Source organism: Plasmodium relictum, assembly GCF_900005765.1.
Source record: "Plasmodium relictum strain SGS1 genome assembly, chromosome: 14".
Classification (NCBI taxonomy): domain Eukaryota; phylum Apicomplexa; class Aconoidasida; order Haemosporida; family Plasmodiidae; genus Plasmodium; species Plasmodium relictum.
In genome coordinates, this window is record NC_041692.1 from 321,404 (window position 1) to 348,191 (window position 26,788).

At 19.1% G+C, this 26,788-nt stretch overlaps 11 protein-coding genes across 11 annotated transcripts; 4 read left to right on the forward strand and 7 right to left on the reverse strand.

Annotated features, from left to right (window-relative positions):
* Nucleotides 1-292: 292 nt before the first annotated feature.
* PRELSG_1408400 (conserved Plasmodium protein, unknown function) lies at nt 293-910 on the reverse strand (the record flags this gene model as incomplete). The annotated part of the gene is made up of 1 exon (XM_028679131.1): nt 293-910. One exon carries the CDS (start codon nt 908-910, stop codon nt 293-295), a length of 618 nt encoding a protein of 205 aa, XP_028534875.1.
* Nucleotides 911-1,862: 952 nt separating this feature from the next.
* RAB5b (ras-related protein Rab-5B, putative) lies at nt 1,863-3,002 on the reverse strand (the record flags this gene model as incomplete). Its single annotated transcript, XM_028679132.1, has 6 exons — nt 1,863-1,912; nt 1,999-2,035; nt 2,130-2,186; nt 2,312-2,435; nt 2,508-2,619; nt 2,762-3,002. 6 exons carry the CDS (start codon nt 3,000-3,002, stop codon nt 1,863-1,865), a joined length of 621 nt encoding a protein of 206 aa, XP_028534876.1.
* A 1,588-nt stretch (nt 3,003-4,590) lies between these two features.
* On the reverse strand, nt 4,591-5,013 carry PRELSG_1408600 (conserved Plasmodium protein, unknown function; the record flags this gene model as incomplete). Its single annotated transcript, XM_028679133.1, has 1 exon — nt 4,591-5,013. One exon carries the CDS (start codon nt 5,011-5,013, stop codon nt 4,591-4,593), a length of 423 nt encoding a protein of 140 aa, XP_028534877.1.
* A 1,547-nt stretch (nt 5,014-6,560) lies between these two features.
* PRELSG_1408700 (conserved Plasmodium protein, unknown function) lies at nt 6,561-10,435 on the reverse strand (the record flags this gene model as incomplete). Its single annotated transcript, XM_028679135.1, has 3 exons — nt 6,561-6,672; nt 6,793-6,911; nt 6,989-10,435. The coding sequence occupies 3 exons, from the start codon at nt 10,433-10,435 to the stop codon at nt 6,561-6,563; spliced, it is 3,678 nt and encodes a 1,225-aa protein (XP_028534878.1).
* A 1,001-nt stretch (nt 10,436-11,436) lies between these two features.
* On the forward strand, nt 11,437-12,339 carry PRELSG_1408800 (mitochondrial ribosomal protein S15 precursor, putative; the record flags this gene model as incomplete). Its single annotated transcript, XM_028679136.1, has 1 exon — nt 11,437-12,339. One exon carries the CDS (start codon nt 11,437-11,439, stop codon nt 12,337-12,339), a length of 903 nt encoding a protein of 300 aa, XP_028534879.1.
* A 311-nt stretch (nt 12,340-12,650) lies between these two features.
* Nucleotides 12,651-13,129, reverse strand: ISD11 (the record flags this gene model as incomplete). Its single annotated transcript, XM_028679137.1, has 2 exons — nt 12,651-12,809; nt 13,025-13,129. 2 exons carry the CDS (start codon nt 13,127-13,129, stop codon nt 12,651-12,653), a joined length of 264 nt encoding a protein of 87 aa, XP_028534880.1.
* A 1,744-nt stretch (nt 13,130-14,873) lies between these two features.
* Nucleotides 14,874-16,292, forward strand: PRELSG_1409000 (conserved Plasmodium protein, unknown function; the record flags this gene model as incomplete). The annotated part of the gene is made up of 1 exon (XM_028679138.1): nt 14,874-16,292. The coding sequence occupies one exon, from the start codon at nt 14,874-14,876 to the stop codon at nt 16,290-16,292; it is 1,419 nt and encodes a 472-aa protein (XP_028534881.1).
* Nucleotides 16,293-16,986: 694 nt separating this feature from the next.
* PRELSG_1409100 (conserved Plasmodium protein, unknown function) lies at nt 16,987-18,549 on the reverse strand (the record flags this gene model as incomplete). Its single annotated transcript, XM_028679139.1, has 1 exon — nt 16,987-18,549. One exon carries the CDS (start codon nt 18,547-18,549, stop codon nt 16,987-16,989), a length of 1,563 nt encoding a protein of 520 aa, XP_028534882.1.
* Nucleotides 18,550-19,432: 883 nt separating this feature from the next.
* PRELSG_1409200 (ATP synthase subunit gamma, mitochondrial, putative) lies at nt 19,433-20,660 on the forward strand (the record flags this gene model as incomplete). Its single annotated transcript, XM_028679140.1, has 3 exons — nt 19,433-20,230; nt 20,411-20,500; nt 20,607-20,660. The coding sequence occupies 3 exons, from the start codon at nt 19,433-19,435 to the stop codon at nt 20,658-20,660; spliced, it is 942 nt and encodes a 313-aa protein (XP_028534883.1).
* A 1,808-nt stretch (nt 20,661-22,468) lies between these two features.
* On the forward strand, nt 22,469-23,779 carry AP1M1 (AP-1 complex subunit mu-1, putative; the record flags this gene model as incomplete). The annotated part of the gene is made up of 1 exon (XM_028679141.1): nt 22,469-23,779. The coding sequence occupies one exon, from the start codon at nt 22,469-22,471 to the stop codon at nt 23,777-23,779; it is 1,311 nt and encodes a 436-aa protein (XP_028534884.1).
* A 1,515-nt stretch (nt 23,780-25,294) lies between these two features.
* RPT1 (26S protease regulatory subunit 7, putative) lies at nt 25,295-26,788 on the reverse strand (the record flags this gene model as incomplete). Its single annotated transcript, XM_028679142.1, has 2 exons — nt 25,295-26,488; nt 26,720-26,788. 2 exons carry the CDS (start codon nt 26,786-26,788, stop codon nt 25,295-25,297), a joined length of 1,263 nt encoding a protein of 420 aa, XP_028534885.1.

Sequence of the window (26,788 nt, forward strand, 5' to 3'; positions counted from 1 at the left end):
TTGTTTAAAAATGTTACACCTGTTAAAATTTCCTTTATAATTAATTATATCATCTTTTAAAATTCCAAAAATGTTCCACTTTCTTTTTTTAAAATAATAAAATATCCACATATATATACATGTACCTACCACCGTGTTTTTCATTTGAAAAATATAACATTGTTTTTTTTTTTTTTTTTAAAAGTTATCTCTAATTTGTTTTTTCTTTTTATGATAAAGTTATTTTAGTTAATGCTTATATTTTGAGGTAATTTTTTTTAATCTTATATTTATATATTGACAAATTTCATTATTATTTAACAGATTCTAAAAAGTTTGATTTATATGTAATTTGGCTAAAAGATTCTTCATTAGCTGATTCAGATATTTTTTGCATTTGAGGTAGTAAACATAGTAAAATTAAGAAAAAAAGAAAAGTTAAGAAGAGAGGGCTTTTTAATAATTTAAATAAAGAAAAGGTTTTTTGAGGCATAAGGAACTCATAAAAGTTTTTTATTTCAAAGACAATGTTATTTACCATTAAATTATTTTTTTCAAAAGGTAATATAAGTTCGTATGCTTGTACTATATATATTTTGTGATTATTTTTTGTCATTTTATGCTTAACTTCAACATGAAACTTATTAAATTCTAAATAAGGATGATTAATGAATAAAGTGTATGCTCCTTCATTTACATTAGTGAAAACAAATTTTCCATTACTTTTTGGTTTTGTATAAGTTTCCGAGTCTAAATAAACAGTACAATTTAATAAAATATCGCTATTAGCTTTAACTATTCCTTCAATATAATTATTTTTTAAATCAATATATTCTTCTTCACATTTTGATACTTTTAAATATAAACAAATAAAAATTATAAAAAAAACGGTCTTCAAGGATTTAATGTTTTTATCTATTGTTTTGTACATTTTTAAAATCTTTTACAGTTATTACAAAAAAAAATAAAAAATGAAAAATTAAATAAAATAAAAATTAATAATAATAAAACGAAATGAAATGAAATAAAAATAAATAAATAAAAATAAATAAACTTATTTTCTTAGAATTTATATCTTTAAATTTATAATATAGCCTTGATTGTAATATTATTACTTCTATTTATAATTCTAATTTTACTCTATATAGATGATACCAATTTTTATTTATTATCAAAAATATTTTAATGCTTAGTTTATATTTTTCGAAAACGTGAATTAAGTTTTTTAATTATTTTTAGAGGCGTATATATATTTAATTTTTTTTTAAAATGTAATAACAAATTTTTTATTTTTTTATTTTTATTATTCCATATTTAATATACATGTATATAAAAAAAAAAAAAATCATTCAGTGTATCATATATTGGCATACATTATTATAAATGTATTTATGTATAAAAATAGTTTTAATAAAATCATATTTCTTATTTTTTTTTGTAATTATGAAATAGCTTTCCAAAAAAAAAAAAAGATAAATAAAATGAAGCATTTGTTATGTATTTATAAGCATTTTATTTTGATATAATATGTTTTCATTAAAATTAACTTATTTATATCAATTTTATTTTTGTTCGTTACTTTTACAACTTAAAAAAAATATTAAATTAAGAAAAATTTAAAAACTTATTTTTTTTATTTTTCATAAGAAATAATGATGTAATACTAAAGATGTTCTTTTTTCAATATCATCTAAATATAATTTATTATTTTAAAGCATTTCATAAAAAAACTTTTTTTTTTAATATTTAAAAGATATAGAATTAATAAAAGGTTGATTTTAATAAAATTAAAAAAAAATTTAAAAAAAGGATATATATTAATAAATTCAGAATGAAATAAGAAAACTTGAAATGAAAGCTTAGAGAAAAACTTACCATATATTTTATGAGTTATAAAAAAGTGATTCTTTAAATGTAATATAAATACGGTTTGCTAAAAAAGAAAGTAAAATAAGGGTGAATTTCACTATGTATAATAGTTTTATATGATAGAGAAAAATATAAATATGAATAATTTACCAATTTTTTCAAATAGAGTATTAATATTTTCTCCTGTCTAATAAGAAATACAAAAAACAAGATAATAATTTTGTTATCTTATTTTTCATATTTATGTATTATATATATATATATATATTTTTATTTCATACCTTCGCAGAACATTCGATAAAAGACACATTTTCTTCTTCACAAAATTTCATAACCATCTAAGTGTAAAAATAATATTTAGAAGTATAAAAAAATTATAAAAATATACATTATTTATTTTTATTAAAAAATTTAAATATATAAATTGTTTAAGTTTTATTTTATTTTTATTTTTTGTAATTACTTCCGAATTAATTTTTTTTGGCAAGTCCTTTTTATTTGCAACAACCATAATGCAGCAATTTCGTGCTCCTTTTGATTTTATTTCATTTATCCAATACTTTAGAGAATCAAATGATTCAACATTGCTATAATATATTTTATTGGGAAAAAAATAAATAAATAAAATAAAAGGAAAAAAAAAAAAAAATTAAAATTACTTTGAATCATAAACAACTACTGCTCCATATGCGTCACGATAATATAAAGGAGCCATAGAACGAAATCTTTCTTGGCCTCCTGTGTCCCATATATGTAGTTTCATGCTCGTACCTAAATAAGAATAATATATTATGATATTTATTAAAATTCTAAAAAGTTTATCACTTAATAAAATATGAAATAAATTATTATTATGCTTTATGTGTTGATTTTTTTTACTTTATTTGAAAATAACACGTTTATTTATATTTACCATTTTTTAATTCAATTACATGATGTAAAAAAGCTGAACCAATTGTTACTTGGTGCTTTTCAGAAAAACGTCCATGACACAAATGCAAAGCAATACTTGACTTACCAACCCCACTGTCTCCTAATAAAACTATTTTTACTTTTGTATCTTTTACACACTTTTTTTTTTCTCCTGAAGGTTTTGTTATAACATTTATATTTTTTTTTGAGTTACGTCTTTGAGAACTTGATGAGCATCCCATACTCTATTATATTTTTTTCTTTTTATTCACTGAATTATTTTTATTTTTAATTTTATTTCTTTTTCTTTTTTTTTTTATATTTTTCTTAAGGCAATATTATTTTAAGGTTTGCATAAAAATGTACTATATATATACTTTCTTTAATTCTTATTTTATTCTTTTCATAATTTAGCTATATACTAATTCAAAGAATTTGTTCTATATAATTTTGCTTTATATCTATTATTATTCCTTAATTTGTTATTATTATAATTGCACATACTGTATGTTTTTTTTTTATTTCAATAATTATTTCCTCCACTTTTAATTTTTAATTATTTATTTTCTTCTTTTTTTTTTTTACATTATCTTATTATAATAAATAGAAAAATATTTTTATTTTATATATGGTAAGAAAAAAAAGAAGAGCAAAGTTGTTAAACTTTAAAATTATGGATATACTTAAATTTTATTGCATATTTAGCTTTATTTTATCAAAGCTTTTTAAGAGAAATACTTTGTTTCTTAAGATTTTTTGCAAAATTTTTTATGAAATGTCTTCTTTTATATATCATATATATAGTGATTTTTTTATTAAATAAATTATTTTTACTTGTATGTTTATATTATTTTAATTTTCTATAGAATAAAAAATGTGTGCAAAACAAAACAGTGTATTTAGAAGTGTTTAATTTTCAAATTATCCTTGTTCAGGTTTTATAAATACAGTTTTACTGGATTTTATTTCTATTTATTATATAAAAAAAAAAAATATATATATAATGAAAGATAAAGAATATAAGAGAAATAGGAAGATAGCAAGTTCAAATTAATAAAACTTATCATAAATATTATAATATATTAAAGATTTGAATATAAAGAACATAAATAGTAAAAAAGAAAAAGATTTATAAAAAATGTTTTTAAATATTCTTTAATATATAGACTAATATAAAAAATTAGTTGTTCCAATATTTATTAATGAAATTTTACTAAATATATGTACTCTAAGCATACAAGAAAATTTTCTTTAGAAAATAAAAAACATAATTTATTTCATAAAAAAGTTAATTTAAACATATGTTATAATGTCCTTGATTTATTAAATAAAAATAAAAGTTAAAATGGAATTTATTTTTTATTTATTAGTAAAAGAGTAAAAGAATTGTATTTGTGTATTATTGCTATTAAATTTTTTTTTTTTGACTGATATTATTTCATTTTTCTGCAATACTTATAGTAAATTTCCTTTTAATAATATAGAAATATAAAATTTAAAAATATTTTATACAGTACTAAAAAATCAAGTTTATCTTTTAGCTAATTAAAAGTATAAGAAAATTTATTAAACTAATCAAAAGGTAAACAAATAAAAAAAAAATAAAAAGCAGAAAAATGAGAGAAAAAAAAAAAAGTTAACGAACTACTATGTAAAAAAGAAAAAAAAATATATATTTTTTTTTATTTGAATTCTTCATATTTTAATTTTTACTAAAATAAAAATTTTACTATAGATATTTTATTTAGTAAATTCTCTATAATTGAGTTTCTTATATAATACCATAAAAATTTAGTTTATTCTGTATAGTTTACTGATTTAAAAATATATTTAATCATCATTTTCTTCTTCCTCTTCATCGTTTTGTTGGTTATCTTCATTCTCAGCATAAAAACTATTTGAATCTTGTTTTTCTTCATCATTACTATGTACGCTTGCTTCATTTTCATTATTTTCTTCGTTGATTTTTTCTGATTCCTCAATTACTTTAAGTGCTGCTTCTTTATTTTCAAAAGCAACCCATGCCCATCCATCATTTTGGGTTCCTGGCTCATATAAATAGATTTGTACAGGGCCATATTCTTCTAAAGAATGTCTAAATTGTTCCAGAGTTACTCCACTTTTTATGTTTTTTATGAATATTCTTGATTCAGCATCAGTTAAAGTGATTTCATGTGGAACCTTTGTAACAAACGTTTCCATCTTTGAAGGTACATAAGTACTGTTAATTGCACAAGTTTGTGAGCAAACCATTTTTACTTTAATTAAAAGAATGAAATAAATGTATATACATATAATGAGCAAAAAATATAAAATATTATAAAAAAACAACAAAAACAAAAAAAGTGAAATTCAAGATTTTTATTTATATATATTATCCTATCTAAATAATTTTTAATTTGTATATATTCAAGGTTTTGTTAAAAGTTTGTAATTATTTTCAAATTAAAAGACAAACGAATTTTAAGTTGTACATTATTTAAGAGTACAATTTTTCTTTAATATATCAAATTGAGATAAAAATAAGAAATAAAGAAAAATAAAAAAAAAAAAAATAATTAAATAAAAAAATATAGAATGAACAATTTTAAATTATTGATTTTTCCACATATCAATAAATAAGAGTGAAGTTTTTTTTATTTTCATGTACGTGAAATAAATATTATTTCAATGGGATAGCTATTTTTATTAATTTAATTTATTTTTTTTTTTTTCATATACATATGCACACAGTAAAATAAAAAGTTAAATTGACTTTGCTTTTAGTTTAATACGTTTATGTGTATTCAAGAACAGATTAAATCATTTTATTTATTAATTTTTAATAAAAAAAAAAAAATAAAGTAAAACAAAATAAAAAAAATGAAAAAAAAAAAAAAATGGTATGTTAAAATTGTATTGAGAATTAAAAATTTTGATTTTATGTGTGCGTAATTAAACACAACTATAAATTACAACATAACTTGCTCATATCATTTAAATATAATCTATAGCACACAACTAGCGAGGTGCTTAAAAAAAAAAAAAAAGCTATAATATTATTTTTATCTTAATGTATTTTTCTATCATAATTTAAAAATATTCTTTTATTTTACTGTTAAATATTTGAATATAAATTTTTTTTTTTTTGCTGAATTCAGAAAATTTTTTATAATGCAAAAGAAAAAAAAAAATAGTTCGAAGGCTTAAGAAAAAAAAAAAAAATAGTTATTTAAAAATATTAGGAAAAAAATATTAATTAAAAATAATTTTTTTTTTACAATTTTTTTTTTAAAAAACAGCATGAAATATTTTATGAAAATTAGAGAATCCTTTTATAGCTTATAAGATATTATTTTATTTTATTTATTTAGTTTTCGTCAAAATATACTAAAGACTCTGAGAAAAATAACTTTAATATATATTTATCATCGCAAATTTTAAAAAGAAATAAATATAAATAAAGATTTAATTACTAAATATCTACATGTTAAAATAATGAAGTTATATAATTTAAAAATTTATGAATACATATTGCTTTTTAAAATTTATAAATAAAAAAAAAAAAAGTTATATATGTTTCAAGTATATTTATAACTATTATTATATAAAATAGATGTTTCTTTTCTATATAAATAAAATTAATAACATTTCTATATACATTAAAGAAAGAAATAAAAGACAAATATACTTTTTGATCTTTATATGTTTTTAAAGATCTAATATACTCTGTGAATTTATAATTTTATAATATTAGAAATTAAATTTAATTTAAAATTAATATAAATTATTTTCTAGAACTAATCCTTGCTACAACTGCTTCAATTGATAATTTCCTTTATTTCCGATAGCTCATTTATGTTCTCTTGACTTATGTTTTTGTATTGTGTTAAAGTTGATTCAATTATGTTCTTTAACTGATATGTAAATGTTCTAAAGAAAAAAAAAGAATAAAAACAAACGGAGCTTATATATATATATATATATATATATATATATATATAAAAGGAAAATATTAGTCTTATTATTTTAATAAAAATAAATTCAGTGTACCCTTTTTTTTCTCCGATATTATAGATTTTTATTATATGATATAAAAACTTTATGGCATTTATCTGTTTCGAAACTAATGCATCAATTATTTTTTTCACATTACATTTTTGTATTATACTCTATAAAAAAAAAAAAAATAACGGTTAGTGAAGAAAAAGAAATAAGCTACTAAATAAAAATTTATTTTCCAAACTACCTCTATAGATCGTATTTCCTTAATTTTTGCATTAAATGAATCAATAAAATTTCCCTTCATAAAAAGGAAAAATGAATATGCATTCCAAAAAGAATCATATTCTGTTATATATGCAGATAAACTATCCATAGTTGTAATCATTTTATCTAAATAGCTTAAACCATTTTTGTTTTGGATAAAGGTAGGTTTATCTTTTATTATAACATCAGAAATGTAATCAAATACCCATGGTTGTATTTGTTTTACTTGATTCAGTTGGCATAACGTCCTTAGAGATAAGCAGAAACTGTCTATATCATTTTGTAAAATGGATAATTTTAGATATGTATCCCAAAATTTCCATTCATTATTATTAACTTTTACAGCTTGATTTATACATATTTTAGCTGGTTTATATGCACCTTTTTTCATATACAAGTAAGCCAAATTTCCATATGATTTAGCAGAATTTTCATTTGTCATACTAATCATACGAGTGAATGATTTTATAGCTTCATCAAATTTATCTATTTTCATATAAGAACAACCAAGTATAAACCAAATATCTGAAAACAATGGTGATATTTCTAAAGCTTTTTCTAAATATTCACAACATTCTTTATACATTTCCTTATTGTAATAATATTTTCCAATAAATCTAGCCGCTTTTGAATATTTAAAGTTTGATAGATTCCATGCATCTTTATAATAATTAAGAGCATTATTTCTATCTATTAACCCATATAAACACAATAAACAAGGAGTTCTTTTCTTTTGAATTAAATCATCTAATAGTTCTTTTGCTTCTTCTTTTCTACCAGCTTCAATTAAACATGTAATGGCCTCTTCCCATAATTTTAAATCTTTAAAAATATTAAAAGCTGATACCATAGAACCAATTTTAATCATAACATTACCTATTTCTTTTTTCATTTCCCAAGTGGTTGGATAATATACATCATAAATAAATTTTAATCTTTCTATGTTTTCAGGTTTAGGTTCATAACATTCTTTTAATAATTCATTTAATTGAGCTGCTGCTCTATCAACAGTTTTAAATTTGCATGTTTCATATTTACATTTAAACCATAAAATGCAAGAATGTAATAACCAATTTTGATATTTTATTTGTAATAAATTATTATTATTTTCCTTTTTTTTTTCTACTGTAGCGTTAACATCGTAGCATTTTAAACATCTTGATATTACTGCACTTAATTTTTCAAATTTTATTTCATCATAATAAGGATTAAATCTAATCATAGAAAAACAATAATTAATTAAAGTAATTTGTTCCTGAAAGGATAAAATTTTAAAATAATTATTCTGAGAATCAATAAAAAAAGGTTCTTCTAATATGTCAGTATCAGGATCTAAATCTTTCAATTTCCATGTAACTTTTGCATTGAATTTTTCTAAGCATTTTTCTCCATTATTACTCATTTTTTCTGAATCACTTGTTCCAGAATTATTCGCATTTTCATCCTTTTTACTACTTAAATTATTCAATGTCATATTATTGTTTTCTTCATGTTCCTTTTCAGGAATATTAATCATTTTTTCATCCTTAAATGAAACAAATTTTTTTAATGAAATTTCATTATTATTAATATTACAGTCATTTTTTTTCTTATTATCGTTATCACAATTTTCTTTTTTATCATTATTGTTAATATTCTCTAATTTACCATTATGGTTTTCAAAAACATTTTCGTCTGTAAAGTTATTATCATTCCCTGCTTCTCCTAATTTTTTTCCATTTACTTTATCATCAAATATATCTTTTAAGCAATCATCTTCCCTTGATTTTTCTATTTTAATATTATCTTTATTTTCTACTTCCTCTTCTCTAGTATGTGTCCTACTTATTTCTTCTCTTTTTAAACTTTTATGATCTTCATATCTTAATTCATTCATTTTTTCCTTTTCACAATTGTTTAAATGCTCATTTGTTTCATTTTCAATAATTTTGTAATCACTTTTTAATATATCATATTCACTAAAGGGATCTATTTCTTTTAAAATAGTAGATGTATTATCTTCCTCATCTTTTAATTTCACTTTTAATACCAAAATTGTAGCTGGTATTTTTTGATATTTTCTTTTTATACCCATTCGACCTGTGAAAGAATAATGAAACTGACTTATTTCAGAAACCATATCCGTTATTTTCTGGTATCCACTGGTATAATTATAAAAAGCAAGGTAAATTGAAAAATTTGATAATACATAAATTTTAAATTTTTCAGACATATAATTTTCAAAAAATAAATCACAATATTCTATTTCTTTCATATTTTCATTTAAATGGTCAAAGATATCTATTGCTCTTATATTTATTTCTTTCTCAATTAATTCAAAGTCCTCAGGTAATAATTTTATATTTTTAAATATAATAATAGGTTTGTCAATAATATTTATTTTCAGAAAATAAAAATAATCATTACTGGAAACAAATAATCTTTGCCATATAAAATAAATTCTTGCTTTCCATAAATATTTGCTCTTTATAAAATAATGAAGCTTCAAATAGTCATATTTATTTTCTCTCTTTTCCTCCTGTTTTTCATCTTTATAATTAGTAATATATTCAGTACCTATATCATTAGCTACTTTATTTGTTTTCTCTATTTCAGATATACTATTAGCTATTCTATTGTTACTTAGATCATGCATGTTACTTTTAAAATGATTATATTCATTTAAGTTAAAAATATCTTGATCTCTTTCGTTAAAATTATTTACTATTCCTAATAAAATAATACACATACAAAAGGAACTTATTAACTCACTATACTCATATGTATATTCCCCTTCAAGTGACAAAAATTCCAAACATGAATTTAAAAATGTCTCCTTTTTAATATTTATTGTATCTATAAATTCTTTAAAATAAATATCTGAATCACCTATTTGCATTTTTTGTTCTTTTAATTTTTTAAAATCAAAATTTAATGGTGGCCCTGTCCAGTTATACTGAACAAAAATATTTAAAAAAATGCAGGAACATAAAAGAATTTTTATCTCATAAATAAAAATAAAGCAAGTGTTTAAAAAAAAATTATCCCTATATTTCAAATTTTGTTTATTTTTTTCCTTGAAAAAAAATTGGAAAACTTCTCTTTTTACTTGATTAATATCAATTATTGAATCTTTCTTAAAAGTTTCTATAATAAATTTAAATATATCATAAACCCATAAATGAGTTATACAATTTTTATGCTTTGTGGTTTTCACTAACTTTAAGACATTAAAAAAATTCGTAATTTCTGAGAGTAATTCTTTAAACGCCCCATCATTTAATTCAATACTTATGCTTTCACTGTGATTTTCATTTAAGTGATCTTTAAATATATTTGATAAGCTTTTTACAATTTCTTTTTCTTTATTATTGTAAATATCTTCATCTTCAAAATTAATATAAATTAATTCTTCTATTAACCAGAAAATTCTTTTTAAATCTTCCATTGATCCAATTTTTTTTTTTTCTGGGAATACAATAAAAAACGCAAAACATATGTTTAATTACAAATATAATTTTAAACTAAAAAAATAATCAAATAATGTAAAATAAAAAATTTATTAATTAATCTACAATTTTGAATTTTTATATTTTATATATATAAAAAAAATTTATTGCTGAAGTGAAAAAAAATTTTTTTTTTGTAACGTTCTTTTTTTTTTATTATATTGAAATTTTACTTCTAAGGCTTTTATTAATTATTATTATTTCTAATTTTTAGTTTTTTTTTCTTTATTATTTATATTATTTTTTTTCTGATTTATTCTCTTTTTATGCTTTTAATGATATAATACAAATAATAGATAGATTATATTTTGTATTAAACTATTTTTAATTTTTGTTATTATATTTTAATTTTTTATTCCTTGTAGGATTATTAAATCAATAAAATAAATGGGATAAAAAAATTCTTAAATTTAAGTTAAAATTAACTCTTACTAATTTTTATTTTTTATACATTATCTACTTTTAAGACTTATGTTGATTATGTAAAATTAATAAGAGAGTAATTTTATTCATTTCCAATATTTTAAATTAATACTTGTTAATCATTGATAATTTTTATATATATATTTCCTCTCATTTCATTAAATAGGTAATGTAAAATAAATAAAATACCAAAACTTTAATTTTTGTTTTCAATTTTTAATTACATTAATTATATAACGCAAAAATATGCTGTAGAAATTTAATTGCTCACATATATATATATATATATATACATTTATATAAATGTACTATTAAATTCAATTTTTTAAAAATATCTTATATACTTAATTAAATATATTATGCATATTTTCTGTTGTAAATAAATATATAAAAAAAATAATGTATATCCATATAGAAAAATGATGCTACCTGAAAATAATTCTTTATAAAAGAAAAAAAAAATTTTTAAATATATTTTTTTAATCATTTTTTTTTAATACAGCAAATGGATTAAAGAATGAATCTACTTAATAAAATATTTAAAGTAAATAGTTTTATATGTTTTAAGAAAAAGGAAATAGGTTTTTTAAGAGATGCAAAGAGATATGAATCAAGAGTTAAAGCTCATAGATATACAGGAGTAACGGCAGTAAAAACTCATGCTCAAAAAACAGAATGGTATTTAAAAGCAGAAAGAGATTTTTTAGCTGAAAGAAACCAAATACCTAATGGATATATTGGCCTATGGCAATATGATGATATAAAACATTTAAAAGATAATATCAAAAATATGTTACACTTAAGTTGTGCAAATAATAAGCAAATACATAAATTTAAAAAATTAAATATAAGAAGATTATTACAAAGAAGGCCATTTGATACAGGAAGTGCAGCTGTTCAAATTGGATGTTTAACAGAAAAAATTTTAAATTTAAGAGCTCATTTAATACAACGATGTAAAGATCATCCAAAAAAAAGAACTATGTCAATATTATTAGCTAGAAGACAGAAGTTAATGAAATATTTATACAAAACTGATTTTGATTTATATAAACATACTTGTAATTTACTAAAAATTAAGTGTATATTATTTGCAATACCTGATTCAAGAGATAGATCAAAAGCAATAAATGCAGCAGCAGTAGATGGTGACAGATGCAAATTCTTAATTAGACAAAAATTATGGAAAGGTAAATATAGACCAAGACCAATGAAGAACTCAAAAGGACAGACGATAAGATATACCAGACATCCTATAGAACAGCCACCTTCTGATTATGCTTTACCAAAGGAGTATAAACCACAAATATCAAATTCATGGCCATATGGAGTGAAAGAAAGTTATCAAAAAGGAATTTATACAATTCATAATCCAACTGCACCAGGTTTAGGCTACTGCCCCGTTCCTATGCTGTTTTAAGAATGTATTTTCATACATATATTCACATATATGTATTTTTATATGAACAGTTCATAATTATTTTATTTTATTTTTTTTTAAATGAAAGTAGATTTGTTTACAATTTTTTTATTTAAAAAATTATATTATTATTTTTTTATTTTTTTTCTGAATTTTTACAAATATTTATTATTAATTTTTTTTTTTTTTTTGTATTTAAAACTTTTGCTTTTTTATCCTTAGAAGTTTTTTAATTCAAAATTATTCAAAAAAAGGAAAAAAAAGAAAAAAAAAGACATTTTTTTGATATTCTTCAATATTTCTCTATATATTTACTTAAAAACTAATGGTTTATCAACATGGTATAAATTATGTATTATGGTTTGCCTTTTCAACATATTAAGATAATCATTACATTCATCTTCAAATACTTTTAATTTTTCACTACTGTAATTATTATTACTAAAAAATTCTCTAAAATTTTCTTTTGCCTAAAATAAAAAAAGAAAAAGGAAAAAAATATATATGTATAAATATAAATAAATATTGCAATTTGTTCTTAAATTTTTTTGGCCCACTTTAAAAAAAATATTTAATAAGGGCATATTTCTATATCATTTTTTTTATATAATTTAGTATTTGCTATATATCTAGTTAAGAATAGTAAAATAGCTTATATATAGAATTTTTTTAGATTTTATTATACCTTATTAGTGAAATAAACACTGTAGTTTATATTTTCGAATTTGGAAGCTTCATTCAAAATATGACGGTATATTTTTTTTAAACTTTTTATTTGATTTGTTTTCATTATATTATAAATATGTTAATCATTAATTAAATTTTTCTCTTTAATATCTTAGAAAAAGTTTTAAATAATAAAATTTTTTATAATATATATATTTTTATTTAAATGTAAAATACTACATTCAATTTTTTTTATTAAATTTATTTTGATTTTTTCTAAAAACATTTTTAGTTTTTTGAATCAGTAGAAAACATGAAAAAATATTTATGTATATACTTTTTTTTATTTATTAAAAATTAAACTTTTTTTTTTAATATAGATAAAATAAAATAGGGTTAAAAAAAATTATGAAGAATTTAACATCATTTAAATATGTAAAAAGTTAAAAAGGGATCATTTATATTTCTTTAACTTAAATGAAAAATTAAAAATATATTTAAATAAATAATTAATAATGTATAGCAGGATATCATGTAAAAATTTTAAAATGTTATTGAAACTCTTATTAAAAAAAAAAAATACCCTTATATATTTTATAATAGAAGAAAAAATTATTACTTGTAAATTTATTTAAATTATTTAAAAGAATTTAAATACCTTTACATATTTTATTAAATATATCATTTAAATTAAAAATTAAATTATTGTTATCATATAAACTTATTTAACAAGGCATAATTTATTTTTTTATTTTTGGCATTTGTTTTTTTACATAATATAAAAACAGACACATGTTAAATTGAAATAATAAATGAACTAGTTAAAAATATAAAAAACAGAAACTAATATATTAATTTATTTTTATATAAGAAATGAAAAAAAAAAAAAAAAACAATGAACATATAATAAAATAGTAAAAGTGTTACTAAATTTTAAAAGATAATGTTTAGTGTTTTATTTAAATATGTTAAAAAATTAATTTTTAAGATGAAAATATATCTGTGAATTTCTATTAGACATCTTTTATTATGAAAAAATATGTTCTTTTTATTCTATTATTTTGAAAATAAATTAATTTTTTTAAAATTCCCCCCCAAAAAAAAAATCTAATATATTCTTTATTATATTTCATTAGATTCCATGATTTGCTATTATTTGTAGAGATTAGTTTCTAAAAAGGAAAAAAATATTATTTATAATGGAAAATTTCCATAATGATAAAATATATTCTTTTTTTTCCATTATTTTAAAAATAAAAGATTTGTTTTCTTTAAAGAAAACATAATACAAAAATACATTATAATTTTCATTTTATCTTATAAAATTTTTAAATTTACATCTACTTATAAAAATTAATATTTTTAAAAATAAGAGAAAAAGTTCATTTTCGCTATTATTTCTTTAATTTTCATATTTATTTAGAAGAATATAAGATCATTATTTCTTATTATATGTATTAAAAGTGTAAGTTAAACAATATTCCGCAAAAAGAAAGAAAAAAAAAAGACAGAATAATAAATTCACAGCTTAATTTTTTTTTTTTTTTTTTTTTTTGTTTTGGCATATAATTAATTCATTTAAAATTTTATATGGTTACTTATATCATTTTAGAAATTCTTAAAAAAAATATTTTCTTTTTTAATAACACCATATTTTATCTTATAGCTAAACTATTGAAATTTTACGAAGTATAGATTTTTTTCTCTTTTTTTTTTTATGTTTCTAAGAATAAAAGGATACTTTTTTCTATGATAATAAAAATTATCACATTTTCTTTTATTTGATAATAGTTATAATTTTAGTATAATTTATATTCATCTAAAAAATTTTCTTTTTATTTCTATTTCTTTTTCTATTTTTTTTTTAAATGAAACGATACAATGAAAAATCAATTAATGAAAAGATCCAAAGAGAGCAAAAAAATGAATATGCTCGTGAAAGAATACAAAATGAGTTAAAGCTAGATAATTACAGTAAATTGCAAGGAATATCTATTGATAAAGCTGAAGCAGCTAAACAAAAAAATATAGAAGATTCACTTAAGAGAGATTGTGAAATAACAGATGAATTTGATAATACAAAAATAAAAGAAGAAAAAATTAGACAATGCCAATTATTAAGTGAAAAGCAAAAAGAAGAAAAAGAAATTGCTGATGAGAAGCTTAGAGAGAAAGCTTTGCAACATACAATACAAAATGATGAAAGTTATAAAAAATTAAAAGAAAAGTTGGAAGAAATAGCAACATTAAAAGAAAGAGAAAACCAAGTTAAAGAAGCAAAATTATTAAAAACAAAAGAGGAACAAGAAGAAGAAAAAAGAATTGAAAAACAAATGGAAAGCATTTTAATAAAAGAAGGGAAAGAAGAAGAAAAAAAAAAAAAATTAAATTTTGAAAAAATTATGGAAACGAAAAAAGAATTGCAAGAACAAATTAAAGAAAATTTGAAAAAAAAAAAGGAGAAATATACTGCCAATTTAGAAGAAAGGAGTAAAATGGAAAATTTAATGCAAGATTACAGGGAAGAAGAAAAAAAAAAAAAAGAAGAAGGAATAAATAAACAAAAAAAATTATTAAAAGAATTTAAAGAACAAATAGAATTAAAAAATCAAAGAAAGGAATTAAATAAAAAGAAAGAATTAGAGGAAGAAATAAAGAATCAAGAATACATCAAGGAAAAAGAAGAAAAAATGAAAAATTTTCTTAAAAAAAAAGTAGAAAAAAATTTAGAAAAACAAAAAGTAGTTAATGAACTAGCGTATAAAGAATATCTTGTAAATAAAGAAAAAGAAGTATTAGACGAATTACTTAATAAATTATATATTGAAGAGCATGATTTCAAAGAAAGGCAAAGAGAGATCAAGGAAAATGAAAAAAAATTACAACTTAAAAATGAAATGTTGAAACAACTGGAAAAAGATATAAGCTTAAAGGAAGAAAGAAGAAGAAAGGAAAAAGAAGAAGATGAAAAAAGAAAACTAGAATTATTAGAAGAAAAAAAAAAATTAGACAAACTTGATCAGTACACAGATAAAAAAAGGAAAGAAAAACTATTACAATATAAAAAAGAAATATATGAATCTTTTCAAGAAAAAAAAAACGCAGTAAAAAATGAAAGAATACAAGAAGAAATAGAAAAAAACAAACTTTTGGAAGAACAAAAAAAATATGAGGAATTAATAAATAAAGAAAAAATGAAACTTATAGATAAGTATAAAAATGATATTTTAAAAAATTTACCTGAAGATATATATGAGAAACTAAAAAAGGAAAATATTATTACGTAGTAAAAAACAGCTTAAAAAAAATAAAAGGTTATACTTTTATAAAATTTCTTAAAATATTGAAAACTTAAAAAAATTAAAATTTACTGAAAAAATAATTACAAATAATTACACTTTTTATAAAAAAAAAAAATTCATATATATATAATGAATATATATAATAAATATATGATAAAAAAAATTAAAAAAAAAAAAAAATTTAATAAGTATGAATAGAAAAAAATATAGAAATAATTATCTATCTATTAAAATTTTATTTTTATTATTATTTTTTATGGATAAGAGATGTAGAATATAATTCAAGTAAAAAAAAATACATTTTTATATTTTATTTTTGTATTTTAATTATTACATAATACAAATATATAAATGTGATATCTTTTATGAATCAAAAATATGAAAATAAAATTTTTTATTTTTGCAATAAATATACAAACATGGAAAAAAAAAAAAAAAAAAAAAATCATAACAATAAAAAGATAAATTTTAAACATACAAAGACAAATTAACAAAAATAAAATAGTAATAAAATGTAATTTTATCTTTTTAAAGTTAATATAAATATCCCCTTATTATTAATTTTTTTAGGTAAAAATTTATATAAAGCAAATGCATTTCTTATTTACCTTATTGTTTTTAGATATAGTATTTATATTTATCCTTAATATTTTTCATTTATTTATGAATTTTTATTTTTTTATTGTATTATATTTAAAGTACCATCAAGTGCCCATGAAGCCATCAAATTTTGATTTTGATGATGTAATATACCTAAAGAATCTTTTTCATGAATTTTTATTTGTGTTTCTAATTTTGTTGTATTATAATTAAAGCAATATAAGTTTTGATTATCTCCTAAGCAATAAACATATTTATAATTTGGAGATATACAAGCATAAACAAAATTAACAGAATAATCCTTTTCTTTATCAATTACGTTCGTATACGTTTTAATAATCTTTCCTTTAGTATTCATAATATAACAATATGGTGATTTAGTACAAACTAAAATTAGTTCGTCTAAGGTTTTACTTATCAATATAATATTATTAACAGGAGGATATATCAGGTTATCTTTAATATTATAATAAACATAAAAAGAAGATATACATTCACAATTTTTTTGATTATATACATATATTTTTCCTTCATCTGTACCACATATAACTTTAGAATTATCTAAAGTGTATATAGAAGAATGAACAACAGAAGAATGTTTTCTAAATTCTTTTAAGCATTTTAGTGATTTTAAACCAAAAATTTTAACAGTATTATCATAAGAAGACGTTAATATTTGTGTTTGATCTTTATTAAAATTAATAGATGTAACTGGATGCGTATGCGCATTAATTGTTTTCAAACATGACCCGCTTTTTATTCTCCATATTTTAATTAGACCTTTTGAATCACCGCTTAATAAAATTTCATCATCTTTACTTATACATAAACTAACAATTGGATTATCGTGCATCATTAGATTATTTTCCTTTTGATAAATTAATTCAGTATTTAATTGTCCAGTTAGCCAATTCCATATCTCAATAAAACCATCTGATGATCCAGTAATTAAAAAATCATTATTATATGAAGAAATACAACATTCAACATTGGAATCATTACCAAAATTAATACTCTTTAATATTTTATCTGGATATACATCAATAGTAGTTATTTCATCTTTTTCTACATTCCTAAAGATATCAAACTGTCCATTTTTGTTCTTTATTATATTATGATAATTCTGCCATTTTAATGCCATACCTATTAATGATAATAACCTTGAAGGTGCACAAGATGTTATTTCATTGCTAATCATTATGCACAAATTATTTCTTTTTTCTTCTTTTGTTAATCCATCATATAAAATACTTTTATTTATATTATTACTATTTAAAAAATCTACTAATTTATTATATTTATCTGTATACTTTTTTTCCATTCTTTTAAATATTACACACTCATTCATAATTTTTTCAGCTAGCTCTTTTTCTTTGTATTCTATAAGTTCACAAATTAATTGTTCATATAAATTCATTAACGTGTCCTCTGATAAATCAATAGTTGTTATATTAAATAAAACATTTTTCCAGTCTCCTTTATTTATATCACTAATTAAAACGTCTACATTACTTATTGCATTTAATTTTATATTACTTTCCTCTTGCAATACATAAAAAGTTCTCATTAAGTTATTTTCTTTTAAGTATTGTAATATTAGCCTTATGATATCAGTGGCTGAAACTTTTAAACAGTCGGACATTTTAAAAAATAATAAAAAAGTGTAATATGCATATATATATATTTAATAAATATTTTTAATATAGGAAAATATTTAAAAATTAATTTTCATTGATATTTTTTCATTAAAAAAAAAATAAATAAAATAATAATACATTATTTTTAAAAATTTTTAATAGTTTTTTTGTTAAATTCTTCATAAAATATAATTTTTAAAATTTAATATATAATAATATATTATTTGATCATATAAATATATATTTTATTTTTACATTATTCTTTTTATATGAAGTTTTTTCATTAATTCTTATTTTTTTAGTTTTCTGATTTAAGATATACTTTTTATAATTATTATTTATAATTGATATTCTATGAATATTTCTTAACCATTTTTTCATTTAAAAAATGAAGCTAATTTACTTAACATTTATTTATAAAGAAAAATTAATTTTTTATTTTTTATTTTTTTTAAATTTATTAAATATTTTTAGGATTATATCTCTAATTCCATTAGAGTTAAAATAATGACCTTTATTTATTTAAAATAAATTACGAAAAACAAATTAAATTCAATATTTAATTCTTTGTTTTCTATATTTGTGTTCATATAGAAAAATATTCAAAAAATATATATAATATATATATGTACATTCATATAATTTTTTTTGTTTGTATTTATTTATTAAACTATAATTTTATAGTTCATTTAAAATTAAAAAAAAGGAAAAATAAGAATTATATTTTAAAATAAGAAGTTTTATGCTTGAAAAAAGAAAAAAAAAATACTGATAAAATTTTTAATAAAAATAATATTTTTTTTTATAAATTTTTTTAGTAATATAATTATATATAACCTTTTTTTTTTTTATTTATTTATAATTATCTTTTTCTCTTTGTATAAAAAAATGTTGGAAAACAAATTAATAGAAATGAATTACATCAAAAAATGTGCTTTGAACAATTTTAATTTAGTTTTGAAAAAGAATTTTGCTAGTGATAATTTAAGATCATTATCACTTCGTATGAAATCAATTAAATCTATTCAGAAAATTACCAAAGCTATGAAGATGGTTGCTGCATCTAAGTTTAAAGGTGATCAAAGAAGGTTAGAAAATTGTTCACATTTCTCAACACCTTTAACTGATTTGTTTAATAGATTAAACCAACTGGAAATTCATAAAAAAAATGAAGATTTAGCTATAATTGCTATTTCATCGGATAAAGGATTATGTGGAAGTGTAAATTCATCAGTTTCAAGAATATGTAAAAAAATTTTAGAAAAAGAAAATGTAGATAATGAAACTGTAAACAATATTACACCAAATAAAATATACGTGTATGGAATAGGAGAAAAGATAAGATCAGCTTTAAGTAGATTACATAGAGATAAGTTTGAAGCTATATATAATGAATATAATAAAATTCCTATAAATTTTGTTACTTGTTCTTATATAGCTGAACGTATACTGAATAAAAATCACAGTAATTTATTGATTATTTATAATAACTTCAAATCAGCTATATCATTTGATACGAAAATATTAAGTATTTTTTCTCAAAAACAACTAAGCAAGATGAATAAAAAAGAACTAGCTACTTTTGAATTTGAGCCAGAACTAGATTACATTTTTAAAGATATTTATGAATTTTATTTTACTTCATTGCTATATAATTGTATAATTCAAAATTTAGCAGCAGAACAGGTAATTTGAAGAAATAATAATAAATAAATATAAAAAAGAATTATTTTAAAGATAAGGCTATTATTCCAATTATTTTTTTAATATTATATGCATATGTTCTCTTCTATGTTTATGTGTACATATTTATGTGTGATTTTTTATTTGCTTTATATATATATATATTTTTTTTTTTTTTTAAAGTCTGCAAGAATGACGGCAATGGACAACGCTTCTTCAAATGCTACAGAAATGCTAAATGCATTATCTTTAAAATATAATAGAGCAAGACAAGTAATTAAAAAAAAAAAAGAAAAAATTGTTTTCATTAATTTTATTTTGTTATCAATAATATATTAAGATATTTATTTTTTATTTTATTTTATTATATTTTTTATAGTCGAAAATTACATTGGAACTTATTGAAATTATATCTGGTGCTAATGCTTTATAAAGGAATGATAAATAAAAAAAAAATGATTAAGAAAATTTTTTTTTAAAGCATACTTTGATTTAGAAAAAATATAAAAGCCATATAATTTTTTTATTTATATACAAAAATTATTTTACGATTACTTTTTTTTTTAATTTACGTATAATAATTTTATTATATACATTTTTTCATTTTTAGAAATTCGAAATAAATATATATCAATAAATAAAACTAATAAAACTTTCTTTTGTTTTTATGTCCTTTTTAATCATTATTTCAATTTTTTTTTTAATACATATAATTTTTAATTGTACCCAGATATATAAATATATCTTTTTATTCTTTTTCATTTAGGAAAAACTTTTTTTAAAAATTTAAAAAAAAAAAAATTGAGAACTCAAATATTTTTCAAATTTTTAATAATGAAAAGAAAATTTTCATTTTAATTCTTAATTAATTATAGTATTACATTATTATTAATTTATATGTGAACAAAAATAAAATGTATATATATATATATATATGATAAATGTTTTCAAGAAAAAAGAAGGCATAATACTTTTTATAATATTATAAAATTATATCTTTTAAAAAAGTAAAAAGCCTTATACTATTTATGAGATGTATAATAATTCTTATTATAAAATTTAAAAAAATTATGTTAACAATTCTATTTTCTTAAAATTTCATTTATATAAGTAAATCATAACATTATTAATAATAGACATAAAAAAAAAAAAACATAAATTGCTATATGAATTTTTTCTTTTTATATATTTAATATTGAATTATCGTTGAATATAAATCTTAAAAATTTCTTAAAAGGATTTATCTATAAAAAAAAAAATATTAATAACTATGTACTTAAAGCATATAAGGAAAAATTAGAAAAATACATATTTTCTAATAATGCAAAAATAAAGAATTAAAAGTATTAAATTGTACATACTATATAATAATAAAATAAAAAATAAATTTTGTAATATATTTTAATTTCAATAAATTTGCAAATTATTTTTTACTTTTTTTTTTTTTTAAATAATTTTTCTTTTTGTATTAATAATCATTTTAATTTTTTTAAGTTTCAAAAAAAGAAATTTTTAAATTACACATATATTTTGATATATACGCAACTTTATGTACACATAAATACTATACAAGATGTATTTTGTAATAAAAAAAAAAAACTTAAAAAAAAAAAGATATAATTAAAATATTATAAGGAATTTTCATAAAATACAAACATGTTTTTATAATATTAGGTAGAAAAAAAAGAGTATGATAAAATATATTCAAAATATTTTTTTTTATTAATTAAAATAAATAGTACTTAGCATTCGTAAACTTACGTATTACTATTTTATATATTTTTTTTTATATAATTATAGATATACATAAATATATTATATTAATATGCATAGAACTAAAAATATTTTTAAAAGTTACATTTTTTTTTTTTTTTTATGTAATATCACAGATATGATGGAATAATAAAATACAAAAATTATTTTAAAATAATTATATAATTATTTTAGTTATAATATTTGCTTTATTTTTACATACCTTTTAATTTTTTTTTTTGTAATTATTTTATGTTTATATAAATTTTTTACTTATGTAATATTAGGAATCCCTATTTTCTTTTTTAAAAATTGAAGTATTTAAAAATGTTATGCTAGTTATAAACAAGAGTCTTCTTTAATTTTATTTATAAATCATTAGCTAAGAATAATAAAAATATAAAGTGTTTCCTTGTAGTAATATATATATAAATTAATATAGAAATATATATATTTTTACATATAAGAAGAAAAAAAAAAAAAGCAAAAATGGCATGCATAAGTGCTATATTCATAATAGATTTAAAAGGAAAAGTAATAATAAATAGAAATTATAGAGGAGAGGTGAATGTAAATTTAACAGAGGTGTTTTATAATTGTGTTATTGACCAAGAAGACAATTTGATAAAACCTATCTTTCATGTAAATGGATTAACATATTGTTGGGTGCCCCATAACAATATTTATATATTAGCTGTAACTAGAAAAAATAGTAATGCTACCTTAATTATAACATTTTTATATAAATTAATACAAGTGTTAAAAGATTATTTTAAAGTTTTAGAAGAAGAAAGTATAAAGGACAATTTTGTTATTACTTATGAATTACTCGATGAAATGATTGATAATGGATTTCCTCAATTAAGTGAAGTTAAAATATTAAGAGAATACATAAAAAATAAAGCACACCAATTAACAGTAAATAATATTAAAATACCATCAGCTATAACTAATTCTGTCTCATGGAGAAATGAAGGAATAAAATATAAAAAAAATGAAATATTTTTAGATGTAATTGAAAGTTTAAATATTATTATATCTTCTAATGGAACAGTTCTAAGAAGTGAGATTTTAGGATGTTTAAAGATGAAATCGTATTTATCTGGAATGCCTGAATTAAAACTAGGTTTAAATGATAAACTTTTATTTAATAAAAACTTAAGTAATTATCCCAATTCATCAAATAATGTAAATAACAAAGCAAAATTAGTAGAGCTGGAAGATATAAAATTTCATCAATGTGTACGATTATCGAAATTTGAAAATGATAGAACTATATCTTTTATACCTCCAGATGGGATATTTAATTTAATGACTTATCGTTTAAGTACTCACGTAAAGCCATTATTTTGGCTTGATATTAATATTTCTAAAAAATCTTTAACAAAAATTGAATATATTGTTAAAGCAAAATCACAATTTAAAAATAAAAGTATTGCAAATAATGTAGAATTTCATTTACCTGTACCTGCTGATGTGGATTCACCACATTTTCAAACATATATAGGTACTGTGAAGTATTATCCAGATAAAGATATTTTAATATGGAAAATCAAACAATTTCAAGGACAAAAGGAATACATTATGAATGCTCAATTTGGGTTACCATCAATTGTGTCTAATGAAAATAAAGACTTATATTATAAAAGACCAGTAAATGTAAAATTTGAAATTCCTTACTTTACTGTGTCTGGTATAACTGTTAGATATTTAAAAATTATTGAAAAAAGTGGTTATCAAGCTTTACCATGGGTCAGATATATAACGCAAAATGGAGATTATCAATTAAGAATGTCTTAAAAAAACATAAACATAAAAATAATTTAAGTAAATCATTAAAAAAAAATAAGCTAATAAATAATGAGTATATATTTTTAAATAATATCCCTCAAAAAATAAATAAAAAAAAAAAAAAAAAAGAAAAAGAATATTTTTTATGTTTCTCTAGATGAACAAAACATTTAAATGAATTAATTGTAATAATTATATTTACAGTATCATAAAGAATTAGATGGAATTATTAATGAATTGCAAAGAATATAAATTTGTCATGGAATATTTATGTAACAAAAATATAGCTGCTATATTTTAAAACTTAATTTCTTTTTTATTTTAGATGTTATTAAATTAAGAAATTATATATATATTGGAGACATACTTATAATAGTTCAAATATAAGTATATATATATGTTTCTTATAAATATTATTTTTTAGGAACAATAAATATGTCAAGTCCTAATAAATGAACATAATAAAAAGTATGATGTAATTATACTATTATTATTACATTTATTAATAATTTTTTTTTTTTTCCATAAAATTAGGTGTATTATGATGACATATATGATTATTTATTGTCACATATTTTTATATTTTTTAATAAATATGTATTCTTTATAATTTAATTTAAAAAGAACGTAGAAAAATTTTATGATAAATTTTTTTTTTCTTTCATATATATTGTTGCTTCCATAATTTCTAATTATTGTTTTAATTTTCTTTTTATAAATATGAATATATATATATATTTTTTCGATTTATTACTTTAAATCCAAATGTTGTGATTACCTAGAATAAATATTGAAAAATATGTGTTTATTTAAAGCATTACATATATATATACCTTTTATGTATTATATATTTTTATAAACAAATATAAAAAATGTTAGTTAAACTTTATTAAAAACTAATAAAAAAAAAGCAATTTTTTTTTTAATAAATTAAAGATTCTATTATCTATATAAAAAATATTATCTTGCCACCATAGCAGATTAAGAAAAAATATTTTTAAATTTTTTATGGTTTATGTGTAATAGATAAGAAAATAGTGTAACAAGAAACACATTTGTATATATATATAATTTGTGTCATTCATAGGGATTAAAAAAAAAACAAACATTTTAACTTCCAATTAATATTATTAAAAACTTTTTATATACTATAAAAAATCAAAGTTTGCATTAAATTGTAGTGTTTCATGAAATTTACAGTTAAAAAAAATATGTAAGGTTAAAAAACAAATATTTTCGTAAAATATAATTTTATTTAATAAAAAAAAAAAAAAAAATAATAAAAATATTTTTTTAGTTTTTCCAAAAAAAAAAAAAAAAAAAAAAAAAATATAGTGTATATATATAAACTAATTTATGGAATTGTTTTTATAATTATTACGGTGAATAGTGTTATTAAATAATTAGATTTATTTACTCTTATATAAATTAATAATTTTTATATACACTTGTTACAATTTATATATATATATATATATATATATATATATATATATATATATATATGTGTAAACTATTATAGCATTAATTATAAACCATATATTTACCTGTTGCAGAAAATTGTTTACAACCATGTATAACTTTATTAATAGCTAATAAAAGATCCTTTTCTGTGATTGTTTTTCTTCTTGCTCTTATAGCAAACATACCAGCTTCGGTACAGACACTTCTAATGTCTGAACCAGTGCTATTAGGGCATAATCTTGCTAATAGTTCAAATCTAACATCTCTACTCATATTCATTGTATTAGCATGAATTTTAAATATATGCGTTCTACCTTCAAGATCTGGTAAACTAAATTCAATTTTTCTATCAATTCTTCCAGGTCTTACTAGCGCACTGTCTAATGTATCAGGTCTATTTGTAGCCATAAGAACTTTTATATTCCCTCTATTATCAAAACCATCTAATTGATTAACAATTTCTAACATAGTTCTTTGAACCTCGTGATCTCCATGTGCGCTTTCATCTCCTCTCGAACCTCCTATTGCATCTACTTCATCAATGAATAAAATACAAGCTTTTTTTGATTTTGCCATTTGAAATAATTCTCTTACCATCCTTGCACCTTCTCCAACATATTTCTGAACAAGTTCTGAACCAATTACACAAATAAAACATGCATCTGTTCTATTGGCAATAGCTCTAGCTGTTAGAGTCTTTCCTGTTCCTGGAGGCCCATATAATAAAACCCCCTTAGGAGGATCAATACCTAGAGTTACAAATCTTTCTGGTTGTAATAAGGGCATTTCTACTACTTCTCTTAACTTTTCTAATTGTTCTTTGCATCCACCAATATCATTATACGTAATATCAGGTTTTTCTTCTACAGTCATCATAGTAACTGTAGGGTCAATTTTTGGTGGTAACAAAATTTGAATTTTATATTTAGTTCTATCTACACCTACTCTCATTCCTTCCTCAATATCTGTTGGCGCAACTTTATCACCTAATCCTACAACGAATTTTGCTATTTGTTTTACATTAATAATATATTTTGTTTGATCTGTATCTGCATTTATAATTTTTGTGCATCTAGCTACTTGCAATGGTTGTTCTTCATTTAGCATTTGCTTATCTAATTGTAAGTCCCATTGATTAGGCAAACATAATCCAGTATCACTTTCTCTTACACCACATAATTTATTTATGTTTGTTAGTAATCCTGATATATCACTTTCTACTTTTTTTATACTCTTTGAATATGGTCCCGAACCCTAAAAATATATATATATATAACTTATTAAATTCATACAATATTAATAAAAACAAAATATATATTTTTTTCTAATGCATTTTTATTCAAAAATGTATACTTATTTTATATGATTGTTTTTTCATTATTTCCCAAATGTAAATTACATAACACTTTTATTCTTTTATATGTACATAATTTTATAATAAATATATATATATGTTAATTTATTTTACTATTTTTTTTTTTTTACATATGATTTTAGTATATTTATATCTTCATCATCCAATGGTTTTGATTGAGTGGTAGTTTCCTCTTGCAT